General features: G+C 39.3%; 1 protein-coding gene across 3 annotated transcripts in view; it reads right to left on the reverse strand.

Moving 5' to 3' along the window:
• NFIA (nuclear factor I A) overlaps window positions 1–15642 on the reverse strand; it is a 624340-nt gene that overhangs the window by 135090 nt on the left and 473608 nt on the right. For all 3 annotated transcript variants that reach the window (XM_068965476.1, XM_068965477.1, XM_068965478.1), the window contains exon 4: window positions 5609–5683. In XM_068965476.1, the coding sequence (XP_068821577.1) occupies window positions 5609–5683 (75 nt within the window). The remainder of the gene's footprint in view (window positions 1–5608; window positions 5684–15642) is intronic.

The raw sequence follows: 15642 nt of genomic DNA on the forward strand, positions 1-15642 counted from the left end.
TGCCACCTCATGCCAGGCTGAGCAGACGCCTTCCTCCATTCACTCCTGCTCTCCATTGACAAACACCTCGGGAATTCTGTAGCCACCCAGCAGCCTGGCTTTGTGGCAGAGCCAGGACGGTTCAGCTGCTGGATTTTAATAGATTCTGCAGCAGTGCAATGGGAACCCCAAATCAGTCTGGGTAACTGAGAGTGGTTTTCACACCCAAAGATTCTAAGGCTGGCCACAGTGTACTGAGAACCCTGGCTTTTCAAAATTCCAGGGCCATGAAGTCATCCCCAGCCACGAAGTTTACTTAACCCTTGCAGCCGGCTCGGGTGTACAAACCACGGCTAGAAAATTAGAACCCGTCAGGCCAGAGTCACAATGGCCTGTGTGTATTTGTGGTTTTCCTCTTTTCCCAGTGAAGTATTTAAGGTTTCAGAGTCACTCCACCAACTTCAAGTAAGAGAGTCAGCACTTTAGAAGGAAATGGGCAGAAGGAGTGGATTTTTTTTTTTAAGGAGGATTTTCTGGGTTCATACCAGGAAGAATATCTGACAGCCTCAAAGCACTCACTCTGAGGAAAACATTGGTGCCAAATAAACAAGAGAGGGTGCTGACAGAGAGCGCTATCTAAGTGGCATCATTCAGCCGCCAGTGGAGTGGGCTCTCTTTGTAGCAACTTCATGGGAGACAGACCCATCTGAAAATGCTTCTAGAAGGCTTTGTTTGAAAATGCAGCATCATGTCAGAGCCATTTCAACAGATGGTTCCTGTCTCTTTCCTCACAGTATTATGCTAAAACAACTTCAGTGATTCTGAACCTCATTGTTAGCACTTGTAAACCCCCTCCCCCAGAGCACAGAAGACTTCTCCCTTCTCTCTGGCAACGTGTCTAGTGGTCTGTATTCCACCCTCCCTCCCCCAGAACAAAGTAATAAATAACCAGAACTACTTTCAGATGGTCTGAGCACAGGGAGGAAAAAGGTAGGAAAAGAATGAATGTATATTTACTTTTATACTACAGACTTGCTTTGCTGCTAAGAAAAACAGAACTATCCTTTTTTGCTTTTCATGGACTCCGGATGATGTAAAAAATTAAAAGTTAGGTACACAGCAGACAGGCTTCCCTTGTAGCTCAGATGGTATAGAATCTGCCTGCAATGCAGGAGATCTGGGTTTGATCCTTTGGTTGGCAAGATCCCCTGGAGAGGGAAATGGCTACCAGCTCCAGTATTCTTGCCTGGAGAATCCCATGGACAGAGGAGCCTGGTGGGCTACAGTCCGTGGGGTTGCAAAGAGTCAGACACGACTGAGCGACTAACACACACGTAAACACACACACACACACACACACACACACACACGGAGGGGGTAAAGAAAGAGGGAAATTGCTGGGAGACAGCAGCAGGAGCCTCTGATTCTAACAGGTGTGTGCAAATGAGAAGGATAATTAAATGTCGAGCAACCTTGTCACTTGACCCTCATCTCTGAATGTGCAAGGCTAAGCTGGCAACTCTTCCTTGAGTTTCTCTGCCACTGCCACCCTGTAGTAACATGATTATAATCAACAAACTTAGCACACGGTTATTTCAGTGAATCCTCATGAGGAAACACTGAAACAGCATCTCCCTCCTCTGTTAAGTTTAAAAGGGGGAAAACTAAAACCAGAAACTAACTGGAAACCTGGGGAATGTCAATATTTGTTTAGCAAATTTAAAAATTAAATTCAATAGGTCCAGAAAGGAAAAATTTTCAAGCTAAGGCCACCATCCGTGTGAATGTTCTGGACCACGTAGGTGGTGATGGGGGTCCTGGGTGGGGCTAGGACAGACAGGAGGAAGATAAGAACTGTGCAACACAGCAGAAGAAATTCTAAGACAGTGAGGACATTAGAAACTTTTACCTTTTACATCCAGGTAAAAGGCTAAACTATAGAAAGAGTAAAGGGATCCCTGGTTGGGGAAGTGGGAAGCACAGGTGATTTGTAAAGAAGTGAGACTGTTCTGTAATAATGGATGCATTTGTCAAAACACATAGAATGTAAAACACAAAGAAAGAACCCTAATATAAACTACAAACTTGAGTTATAATAATATATCAGTATCAGCTCATCAATTAACATGAATGTACCACACTAACAAAAGACGTTAATAAGAGAGGAAATTGGGGAGGAAGCCACATTGAAATTCTTTATGATCTGTTAATGTAAAACAATAAACTTAAACTTCTCTAAAGTCTATTCATTACAAAGAAAAAATCAAACCTGAAAACAAATCCAGGAAAAAACTGTAATTAAGTACTTTACTTGTTTTGGTCTACCCGAAAATCATTTTAATTTTTTAATGCACAAATAAATAACTGAAAAGTTTATCAACTCTAACAAGAAATCATAATTTAGTAGAAGTACAGAATCTTTGGATTGTTTGCTTCTATAATGGTTATAGGAGGGCGTGTGTTAGTCACTCAGTCGTGTCTGACTCTTTGTGACCCCACAGACTGTAGCCTACCAGGCTCCTCTGTCCATGGAATTTTCCAGGCAAGAATACTGGAGTGGGTTGCCATTCCCTTCTCCAGGGAATCTTCCCAACCCAGGGATCTAACCTGGGTCTCCTACATTGGCAGGTGGATTCTTTACCACTGAGCAATCAGGGAAGCCCTACAGTTGGTTACAGGAGAGGTCATGACCAAAATGTCTGCAGGCAGTTGAGTACAGTAAAATGAAAAGAACAAGTTTCTGAACCTTGAGCATCACTGATTCCTTTATCTATAAAAAGGGACAATAACAGCAACCATGGGAGGACTGAATGATGTCTAGCACAAGGCCTGGTACTTAGTACTTGATAAACTCTAGCAACTATGATTTTTCATATTAGTTTAGCATCATGCTCCTTCCAGGACTCACATCAGGCATGAAATCAACTTACGTGGCAGTTAGCTTATTTCTATCTCAGGGTTGCAAATGCACCCCAGCCCCACTTATCAGGAAAAAGTGTCCACTGCGGCGTTTAAATGGATGCTTAGCATCTCTACCGTGGGAAAGGGGGCAACACTGGAGGGAACGGTTAAGGATGTTGACGCCATCATGTGACCTGAATGTTTAGTCTTTCAGAACGGTGTGTGGGTGAGGAAGCATGAGCCGGGGATCCTTCCCCCAGCAGCCAAGGCAATCTTGAGACACAGACCCTGACAAACCTGGATTATAGATCTGCGGGAGGGAGGGGGCTCTGCATGGCACTTTGGCCTGAAGCCACAGTTTCGCTGACACAGCCCAGTCCCACTCTTGCCAAACAGTTTCAGTCAGCATGAGGCCATGTGTGAGTGAATCCTAGAGCGATTACACAGCAGAGTGCAGAATCGAAAAGCATTTGGGAGCCGAAGGACGCTCAGGATACCAGGCATCAGCAACACGGCCCTCTACACAGGGACAGGAAACAAACCAGGTCCCTTTGCAGATTCAATGTGCGGTTCAACCATAGCCCCTGGCAATCCTGAAGGCAGACAGAATTTCCTTGGCAACCGCGTAGGGCAGACTGAATGCAAGTCTCGTCAAGATGGGCCCTGAGAAGCCTCGGGATGTAAGACCTTAAAGGACACAGAGAGCGTGGAAGAAGGCTGCGATTCTGAGGTTGGTGAGCAGTGTGGGCCTTGACCTACAGAGGCCTAGGTTTTAGGACACTGACAGTGATGAAAATTTAAAAGGATGCACAGCAGCCAGGGTAGACTACAAAAGGTCTTGGGCATCAACCTTAAAAGGGTTTTCTTTACTCATTAAAGCTAAGGTGATATCCTGTAAGGGATCTATGAATGAATGTATGTCCCAGTAATGCCATTAAGACAGTTATACTCTTATACTTTATATTACTATTCAAATTATAAGAAAATAGTAGGATGATGATCACCTTGTAAAAATCTTAAAAAGTAAAAAATATACATATGAATGCATTACCATTTGTCAATGGCTAATCAGCTGTGCTGTGGCAGCAATATACCCTCCAAGTTAACAAGAAAATCTAGTCTCCAGCTCACTGTTGGTGCTCCTCGAACACTTCATAATATGGCAGCAACTTCTCCATGCCAGGTCATAAACTTGCTGCTCATAATGCTTCATTCTCTAGGTTTCCAACATCCCTACACCAGAACATTACAGCATCAGCAAGGACTCCTGGTGCTATAATTCCAACACTAACCATGGTTACCTTCTTGCTGTTTCCCTGTCTAGTCTCAGGCTGCAGATGTCTTCAAGTTCCTTTGGGTTAGTCTAAAAGTATAGATTCTAGCACTACACAGATTTAACCTTTTGTCTACTTGTTTGACTTTGGATAAATGACTTAACTAGATCCTTAATTTAACTCATGTGTAAAAATGAGAGTAATATCTTAACTGACATGTTTATTGCAAGGATTAATTTTACGTAACATACATGAAAAGCTATGCTTAGCAGACAGATTCTCTGTCCCTCTACCCCTGTATTCCCTGCCATACCTTGGTATCCCACTTTCTGGACTTTTAAGAAATAAGAACAGACAGAACCTGAGCCTGTGAGAATCAGGATAGCTTGCCTTGCTTGATCTGACATCTTGTCATGAGACTGACTTGCTTACTCAGTCAAGCTTGCAAGACTGTAATACAGTGAATGGAAGGTATGAACTTGAAATAAAAATATTTATTTTTACTCCACCTCATTCCTCAAAGAATTTGATGCAGCTTGAAACCAACTTCAACAATGCAAATTTTATCTACAAGTGATATTTTGAAGTAGAAAGGGGATTAAAAAATAAAATTTAAGTATTTGGTATCTTTTCCCTTGGTACTGGGACCTAGAATATCACAGTCAGTGTAGATATGTGTTCTTTCAATGTTAGCCAGAAACTTTTGTTTTATTTTAAATCATCAAGCACCACAGGCACAATGCCTAAGGCCTATATGATCTTTTCAAGACCTGCAAAGTTATCTGAAATATGATGAAAATTATTATTAGGTTTTTGAAGTATGTTGATGTATGATACTTTGTCAGTTTCAAGGCTACTGTAGGTATACTTTTAAATAAAAATAAAGAGAAGTCTTTGTGGAATGGCAATAGAGTGTGTATCTGTGTGTCTCACGGTACAGGGAATCAGGGGGAATCCTATACCTTCTCCTCGGACTGTCTGGATTATATCATAGCCAAATACAATCAATAACCCTTTGATCAACGGGACAGGGTGGTGACAGGCACTTTTAATTCACTGTTGTTGGTGATTATTGACAAGCTGGTAATGATCACGCTGCGGGGTGTCACTCACGCCAAGGGCATTAGCGTCCTCTTAAAGGTCAAAAACCAATTCTTTTAAAATGCTGAATTTCTTAGAAATCCAGAAGCTTCAGAACTTCTTTAAACCAGGTTCACACTATAAGCTAGGGAACACCTGAGACACTCAGGATTTCAGTTCTTTCTCTTATGTCTCACATTAAAATATTTAATTTTTCCTGACTTAAATTCTTGGCTTTCAAACAAACTACATGGCAAAATGCTTCCAATAGGTGTATGAAAAAGAGAGTCTGAAAGCGATTTATGTCTTCAGGAGGCAAAAGGTAAGCAAAAACCCAAGGCAAAACTATCAAATCAAGGCAAAATTATACTTACTCTGTGACACTCTTACTAGCTCAGTCACACTAAAAACACCTGATGTAACAAAACTGTCCTGGAAGCCCAAATGTCCTGGGGAGACAAAAACAAAAGAAACAAAAGCGTCATAAACAGAAGACATTTGACAAGAGAATTCCAAATATTAGTTTCACTGTGATTAGAAAATGTGAAGTCTAATTTCATATTCTGTTCTAGTTAGAGTTATGTGGGAGGGTACAGTCATTTAGTTACGTAGATGGTTTTTTGGTTTGAATCTTTGAATCTAGGGGTTATGGAAAGCTATGACACAACAACTGGGTGATTTTTGAAATGGTTAAAAAAAGAGAGCTCAACAGGAAATCTGAAACAAAAGACGATTTAAATAAATGGTTACCTTGGCTGACCTCTGAGACCTTCACAACTGGGATGAAAACACCCTACCTAAGAATCAGCTAGGATAGCTAAATTCCATAACAGTTTTTAAACATTATTCTCTAAAGAAACATCTGATCGGGATTAGCTATCCATTCATTCAAACCAAACAAGATTTAAAGATGTTCCCTTCACTTCAAGAGGCACCACAGTGTGATTCTTTAAGAAGCCAGCCTGCAAAGAACAAGCCCCAAACCTTGAACCATAAACACAAATTCTTTTGAGAACAAATAAAACTTTCTAAAAAGGTAATCAACAGTTCAAAATGACTTAATCTCTGAATTTTGCATCTGCTTTATTTTTGCTGGATATAATTAACTTCCTTTAAGATATCTGATATTACATCTAATTATCCACTGCTTATTTATTTTTATGGTATATTCAGGAACATATTTATAAATGGCAAGAAATACATAATTTCTGCATGTCATTTCCCTCTCTGCCTCTAAAGTTTTCTGATTGTGACTATCACAGGTGGAATCTAGTTGAGAGACCTGTCTATAGAACTAGTGTTAATCTCCTGTTTGAAAAATAGGGTCAAAGAGAAGTAGTTGGAGGAAGGGATTTTTTTTTTTTTTTAAATAACTAGTCTTTGAAATAAGTAATATACCTTTAAGAAGCACAATGTTAGAAAATGTCTGAATGTATAACAAATAATTCATAAATATGGTTTATGTTAGTGATAAAAGTTAGATTTTGTCCACTACTAAAAGGAAGCAAGCTTACCTGTCTATGCACCAGCAAATTTGTTACATATCAGGCACATAAACGCATGCAAAAAGAAATCACCAAGTTTTGGAGAATTATAAAAGGACCTACAAATTATTCTTTTTCTTTTGGTTAAATTGGACTTTAGCATAAGAAAGATGTTTTGACTGAGAATTAAAAGACAATATTCAGTTAATTTTTATATCAAACACACAATCTATGGTACTTTAGATGAAGTGGCTCTAATTTTTAGAATATGCAATAATCATACTTTGCTTTTTAAAAATTAAATGGCACCATGTGTGGGGATGGATGTTAACTACACTTTATTGTGGTGGTAATTTCACAGTATATACATAAACTGAATCATTGTCTTGTACACTTGAAACTCACATAATGTTTATGCCATTTATATCAATTAAAAAGAGAAACACATCTATACACCACCATTTTTTTTTAAAAAAAAGACAAATTTAATTTGAAGAAGTGACTAAGAAATTTCACTTCTTAAAACAACCCACACCCAGGTAATTCAGTTGACATTTACTTGGTAGGTGCCTGAGATGTTGCTGCCTCTTGGGTTAAAAGAACTAAGAAGTAAAAATAAATAAATAAGTAAAACTCAAAGTCCTGGCAAAACAGAGCATAATATCTCTTTCTACTGTGACAATGTGAACATCACATTTACCCCACAGCCCATAACAAAGGAAATTCAACCACAACCTGCATTAAGTTTGACTTAAGACCCATCTAACAATAGCAAGGATATTCAGAGCTGAATGCGAAAATCTGGGTTGATCTCCAGCTCCTGCTCATCTCTGTCTGTGTCACTTGCTTGCGGGCTGATACTTGTTTCAGTTCCAACCTGTGAAATTCCTTATTTTAAGGACGACTTAACATGAATTTCTAAGTAGAGAGAATGTGAACATACTTTAATCCTGCCTCCAGAAAAAGCAACCAATGTATTTTGAAAACTTAGATTAGCGCAAGGCCTTGGGAGGGGGAAGCCCAAGTGTTCATCCGCTCAAACCATCATCCTGCTCCTTTTCTTTTGTCCACCTCTTAAATGTTGGTGTTCTCCACCATTTGTGTTCATCTCTACTTATCACATATTCCCTGTGTTATTTTATTTCCATGCTACCAGCTACCAGGCTTGACTGTGATATGTGTGGAAACTAGAAAAATATTTGCTTAGTTCATCGTTGTATTTAACACCTGGGACAAAGCAGTTAGCAAGTGCATATTTGTTGAATGAGTGCATGAATGAAGCTATAGGCCAGTAACTCTCAAATCTTTACCTTTTGTCAAGATCTCTCTCCTGGGTTCCAAAAACATAGATCAAAATATTTATTAGCTATTTCTTTCCAGATAGCCTACAGGTATCCTTAGATCGAACATGTCCAAAGTCGAGTTCCTTTTCTTCTCTCCAAAAATCTGTTCTTACTCTGTGAATTCCCCACTTCAACAAGCCATCCACCGTTCATCTCATTTTCTATGTTTATGTCATCCCTGACTCTCGCCTCTTGCAAACACCCACATGCAACGAATCCCCCCCTGAATCCACTCCATGCATATCTCCATCTCTCCCTCTTGACTGTGGCCCTGGCTCTTCCCACTTCTCACCAGCATGATGGGACAGCCTCCTACGGTCTATATCATCAGTCTTGGCTTCTCCTCTAGTCTGCTTCCCACACTGCAGCCAGAAATGTCTCTCTGACAGGCAAATCTGATGATTCATTCATTTATTCAACAAATACTTCTTGAGCACCTCCTCTGTGTCCCCTGTGTCAGACACTGGGCCAAGGGTTTAAGACACAGTCCCTACCTTCAGGAAATTTATAGTCTAGGATTAGATACAGCTGAAAATGAGTGCCAAAAATGGATGCTTTTGAACTGTGGTGCTGGAAAAGACTCCTCAGAGTCCCCTGGACAGCAAGGAGATCAAACCAGTCAATCCCAAAGGAAATCAACCCTGAATATTCATTGGAAGGACTGATGCTGAAGCTGAAGCTCCAATACTTTGGCCACCTGATGTGAACAGCTGACTCATTGCTGGGAAAGATTGAGGGCAGGAGGAGAAGGGGGTGACAGAGAATGAGATGGTTGGGTGGCATCACATACTGAACGGACATGAGTTTGAGCAAACTCTAGGAGGTAGTGAAGGACAGAGAAGCCTGGCATGCTGCAGTCCCTGGGGTCGCAAAGAGTCGGACATGACTTAGCGACTGAACAATGACAACAAAGGGAATAAATAATATTAAGGACACAAATAGGAAAGAGCTTTAGAAACAGTGGGCAGGGAAGGTCTCTCTTTATGCACTTCAGACATGGTTCAGAATGAACAAACACAGCTCAAATTGGGCTCAATATGCTTTCTTTCCTTTTTTATAAAAATGTTGACAGAACTTCTTATTTCTGTCTCTTATTCTCTCTCATCTCTACCAGTGAAATCAAGCCAATATGCATCTGAAAAACTATTAAAATGAACCACCCAAACAGTCCCTCCAAACTAAACAGGACAAGGACAGGACAGACAAGCCATTTAGACAAAGCTTCCAATCAAGAAGGTGATAGCAGGTTCCCTGAGGAGAAGTGTCTGGGTTGCCCTATTGTTGTGATTATGGTTCATGTTTTGGGAGACCAAATAAAAACAGGATAAAGGACAGCATTATTCAATGGACATAAGGGGCTAAAAAAAGTCTAGTCCCACACTTAAGCTAGCATCTTGTATGATCCTGAAAGTCACTGTAAAAATAACAACTGGATCCTCCTCCCCTTCCAGCAACCTGCCTCCTAAAGTCTATTTTAGTGGAGTGTCTGTAATTTAGAAGATGAAATATATGTCAGTGTACAAAAACCAGAAAAATAAAAAAGAAGTATTCACAAATCCTAAAGGAACCATCCCCTCACAGTATCATGAAATTGAGTCACGTTGCCTTGACTACTTCATGTTTATAATAAGTCCCCAAGGAAAGACCTGTGTAGACACTCCATGTATCTTTAAACGACTATGAAACTGGTTTTGTTCCTTCACCAATTATTTGGAAACCCACTGATGAACTCTAGAAGACAACAGCGAGAAGTGAAACCTGAGAAATGATGGAAAAAATGACACAGCTAACGAAGCAAACCTGAGCAGATTAATATTTTGCTCTTACTAACGCAAACCAAATCACAAAAATGACTTTCAGGGAAATAACACTAATCTGGGTGGTCTACTTTATGGCAAGATGAGAGCAAAATAGAAAAGACAACACAAAGGCAAATTTAAGTACTTAATTCTCAATTCAGATGTTAGCACTGAAAGATCTTCAGATGGGAAGCTGAGTAAACATTCCCCAAAGGTCCCAGGATTTACGTTTTGAGTAGGGCCTCTCAGAAATGAGTGCAAAACATATACTTTGGTTAAGTATGCCTTAGGTGAAAAGCCAGACTGCACACTGTTCTGACTCTCTTCAATTCTGAACTACGGTTCAGGAGCAATTGTATAGGAGATTGAAATAAGGACCAGATTCTTTTTCATTTTAGATAACATGGCTAAAAAAGTTCAATGAATTCACAATTAGAGTACAGATTTCAATACCTTGGAGTCTGTCATACTCACAGTGGGGAGGGATTAGACTTTCTAGAGAGGCAGAAATACAAAAAGCTAAATACTTTTATGGGTGGTTAGGAAAAGCAGCTTTCTTTACCTCGATAATTTCAGTTATTATGGAAAATGCTATTAGAAGTCCCTTCATCTTATGAAGGAACTGAATATCTACCTCTTAAAGGAAAAAAGCTTGATTTGCAGAGCGGTTCAGAGGTCAGGGAAGAAATAAGTGGTAACAAATCATCCGAAGGGCTGGCCTTTAAAGAAAGTTGGAACATCCATGAAACAGAGGTGATGCATTTGAGGAGGAAAGTGTGTATATGAGGTGGTATGTTTGCTTGTTCTGTTGAAAGAACAAAGGCAGGAAGCTGCAGTGGCTCAAAAGTAAAAGAATCTGCCTGCCAAGGCCGAAGACGCAGGTTCCATCCCTGGGTTGGGAAGATCCCCTGGAGGAGGGCATGGCAACCCACTCCAGTATTCTGGCCTGGGAAATCCCATGGACAGAGGAGCCTGGTAGGCTACAATTCATGGGACTGCAAAGAGCTGGACACGACTTGGCAACTAAACAAGAGCAAAGGCTCTCAGCTCTAAATTATCAAATTTCATCTAGCCAATGGATGGAAGCACATTGCATACACGGGTCCTTCAAATGTACAGCCTGCTCTCCATATAAGGGGATGCAGAACCCACAGATACCAAAGGCCACCATGCCATTTTACACAAGGAACTTCAGCATCTGAGGATTCTGGTATCCCTGGGGGTCCTGGAAACAAGGCTCATGCATATGGAGGGATGACTGTAATCTTTATTCTCTCATGGTAAATATGGTTCCATCACTAGTAAGACAAGCCAATGGCCAGACCTTTTCATGCTTGAGTTCCTCAAAGGAAAAGAGTCCCTTGTGGTCAGGCCATTTCCATTCCACAAGTACTTGGGATTGTCTGTGATGTGCAGGTCTTGGACTAAATCCTGAAGACACTGCTCTCACAGAACTCACGTTCTCCTGCTCCTGAGGAAAAGCTGACCTCATCAACTCTGTTCCTCCCTGGAATTTTCATTCCTGCTTCGGTGAACTCCCAGCTGGCTTCTGAGCCACCCAAGCGGAGGGCAAGTGGCTTCTTCCTCGTCTCTGTCCCCCACGGTTTAGTCCATGCTTATCAGCTGTGTTCAGTCAATCGTGTTGAGTAGAGCATCAGCTTGACCTGCCTGCTGTAGTAGGCTCCTTCTCTTTATCTGACAGTGATTTGTCTTCCTATCCTCCTTCAGCACCCCTACAACAAACCAGGCAAGAGCAGGCTATGTCTTCTGATCTGACTGCCCACAGAGCCCATCACAATCCCTTTTCTAGGTGTGCAATAAATATTGATTCAGTGATTCAGATGAGCACCTTGAGACACCCTTATTTAGTAGCCCTCTAAAGCACTATGTAAATTACTTTAGTTTACCTCCAGTCACATGTTCCTTCTTTACTTTTCTTTTGGGATATCTTAGAAAACAGATTTTTTTAAGGGGGGGTGTAAATTTGTCTACTGATCCATTAAACCCAAATTTAAAATTTTGGGTCTGTGGACAAAGACAGAGCCCATGGGATGGCAAAGCAATAAGAAGAAACTGGGACCCTGAATGATGGTGGAGAGTAGAACCTCCCTGCAAACTTAGCCTATCATCTGGAACAGTTACAAAAAGAAAACAAATTTTAATGTATTTTAACCACCTTATTTTTTTTGGTCTTCATTATAGTAGCCTAGTACTTAACTTAACCAACATAAGTGCCAGTCTTTCCCTTTAGAATCAAAAGTGCCACAAATTAGCAGTCCAGTCTGCAAACACATTTTGCTTCGCTAGCAGAATACTAATTTTTTTTTTTTTGCACATGAAAGTTTTTAAACTGAGCATGAGCTTACAAATATACCACATTTCCCAGTACTCTTTATTGTATTTCATTTATTTAAATGTTCTATAAGGCCCTTCTAGCCAAAGAAATTTGTGGTGCCTGATACATATCTTCTCTTCATGTTTATCTACTAGCACAGTAGAGACAGAACACATGGTTGGTTCCTGTGTTTTGTCTGATAATAAAACCATCAGTGTTTCATGATTTCTTTGAGAATAAAGTTTAGACGTATTAGCTAGGTATTTAAAGCTCTTCAAGATCTGGTCTCTAATATATCTTCTCAGCATTTCAGGTAGTGGTTCCAACATCATCCAAATATTGGGTTGGTCAAAAAGTTTATTCAGGTTTTTCCATAAGATGTTAAAAAAATCCCAAACAAACTTTTTGGCCAACCCAATATATACTCTGTGTTGCAACCAAGATGTCCCACCTGTTGTTCTCCAAATACAGGTATGTTCCATCCTCCATGTCAGGGTTCATATCAGCACTTCCCAAACCCCGTTATGTAGAATGTGTGTGTGTGTGTGTGTGTGTGTGTGTGTGTGTGTGTGCATGCATGTGCTAAGTTGCTTCAGTCATGTCTAACTCTTTGCAACTCTGTGGATTGTAGCCTGCAGACTCCTGTCTCCATGGAATTCTCCAGGCAAGAATACTGGAGAGGGTTGCCATGCCCTTCTCCAAAGGACCTTCCTGATAGTCACCCCCCACTCCCACCCCAATGCTCCACCACAAATGAATTAAAAACAAAGATACAAGTACATATAAGACAGAGACTTCCATAGTAAAAATAGTTCAGCAAACACTATCACAATCACCCTTAAGAGAATGACAAGGAACATTTACACATTAAAGCCTCTGAGAGTTTCTTACAAACTCTCTTAATATCATTTAACTCACAATTTCCTAAATAATTTGACAAGGACACCATTTGTTTTTGGCAAGCGTCCTTCCGTTCATACACTGTTCTGCTTCTTTTCCTATTTTCCCCCATTTGGTTTATGTACTAAAGTGCTGAGGGGAAAGTAGAATCTGAACTCTTTGAGCTAATTCATACCTTTAAAGCAAGGCTAAAGGATATTCCCAATCTTAACTTGCAATCACTTTAAAATATCCAGATTAGGCAAATGGATCAAGCCAGTAACAGGTATTGTAAAGATAAGTTACCTGGCTGAAAAATTCATAGATAACATACTTTAGACATATTAGCTTTAATTCTTCCCATAACCCTGTGTAGTTGGCAATCTTCTGATTTTATAGAAAAGGAAGCTTAAGCTCATTGAGGTTAAGTGACTTGCCCAAGGTCACACACTTAGTGGCAGAATTCGGATTAGAACACAGGTTTGTTTAGTTCTCTTTATATAATGTATTTTATTGCATCTTAATCCAACAAATATAATACCAGAGACTTGACTATCCAATCTAACCCAAAGGCCTCATCACATCCTTTTACCAATTCCTGGAGTTAATAAGGGAAGAGCAGTATTTCATTAAATTAAATTTGATAGCTCAACTTAACTATAAAGAAGGTTTATGACTTTGAGTTACAAGTGATTAGGCATTTAATTAAAGGATTATGTCTAAAAGACATCAAAACATCTAAATAAAAAGTGGAAAAAGATTGTTACTTATTTGTACGTTTAGAAATATTGGATGCATAATATCATAGGATGAACTGGAAATGACGGGATCTTAAAGATCATTCAGTAGTGGAGTAATCATCATTGTGTCATAAAGAATTTTAGATAGTGAGCTTTGACTTTTAAAAAATAATTAATTAGTATGTTTGCCGTGCTGTAACTTCACTTCACTTTACCTCTGGAGCAGGCAGAATAAATCTACTCTCTCTTCCATTTTGCTGTCCTTCACTTATTTAAAGACAGTCCTCAGCCCTTAATTTTCTCTTCCTTAGGCTAAATATTCTCTTTCATTGTTTTGTCATGTGAGCCAATTAATTTTCCCATTGCCCTTAAACATTTAGAATTATACATTTATTAAACCTATAATAAGCATAAATGGATATTCTTCAAGTGGACCCAACCACAAATTAGTTTTGTACAAAAACAGAGAAACACTTGCTTTAGAAAAAAATTTTTAAAGCACCATTAAAAATAAAGGTTCTTAAAGAGAAAATTTTGCTTCATGTTAGGAAAAAGTAACTTCCATGTAATTAATATAATGATTCATATTTTATAAATATTTTAAAATTAACATTATCTTTTAATGCATCATAAACTTAAAAGTATTTCTTAATTAACCTGGTTTTGAATTAAAAGAGGCTTTCAAACAAACTTATTGGTTCTATGTTCTGAACCAAAGTTTTCTCTAAACTTGGACAGTAACAATTGTTAATATGCAAATAGATCAAACTACTTGTAATAGCTTCAGTTTCTGCTTTCAAACTCATACATACTGGAGAAAAAATAAGCAAACGCATTCTCTGAATACATCAGAAACTGATTACCTTAAATGAAACAGACATGAAACTACATCACCTGACGGCTACCCTGGTTTATGGATGTAAAACAGGAAAAAAAAATTAATGCCTATCATTCTGTTCTTCCTGTGAAACCATTCACACAGAGCCTGCATGCTAAACCACCTGAGGACACACACAGTGATAAGGAAAGAAGATGACCAGGAGCCATGCGCTAATTTTAAGACACTCAAGACTGACTTCGGTTCATGGAGCACAAAAAGAAAATCAGTGATGAACTGAAGCAATACATTTTAAAAGAATTCTTACAATGACTTGTCTAAGACTACAAAAAAATTACAAATAGGTGGATGTCATTTTCTAAATATATAATAAAATAAAGTTAATGTTTAGAAACACAAAATACAAAACAGCAACCATCTTTGTTAAAGTCATTTGCTTTGTGCAATTCCTACTCACCCAGAAATTACTTAGTTACTGATGCCATAATTCACAGCATTTATTAAATTATAGGATCTATAGTACACAATTCTGCAGACACTATGGCACGCCACAAATCGTCCAGGCCACTAGACTTTGAAGTTTGCTGGCTTAGCACAAACTCAGAGTATTTTAAAGTAGCAGAAAATTCTTTGTGAAATATAACAGAATGAATTAGACTGTTCAGGCCATGTCGTGTTAGCACAATGGGGGAACACTTTTAAGACTTTAAAGTCATGTAATACAATTCTAGGCTGGATTTTTCTTGTTAGAAAAAGTAGAATGGGAGTGATTGGAAGAGAAAAGGGCCAATATTTGACAACAGAAATCAGCATAACCTTTTAACTGCAGCAGCCATGGGTGACTGCCCTTTGACCTTGAAAGATTATGTGGGATTTCAATGACAACAGCTGGAAGTGAGCATGTGTGAATGGAGAACACAGATCTGAGGCCTGGTACAAAAGGCTGCACAATCTCTGCCCAGATCAGAGTGCTGATTAGAAATTGTTTCC

Source organism: Capricornis sumatraensis, chromosome 2, assembly GCF_032405125.1.
Source record: "Capricornis sumatraensis isolate serow.1 chromosome 2, serow.2, whole genome shotgun sequence".
Lineage (NCBI taxonomy): Eukaryota > Metazoa > Chordata > Mammalia > Artiodactyla > Bovidae > Capricornis > Capricornis sumatraensis.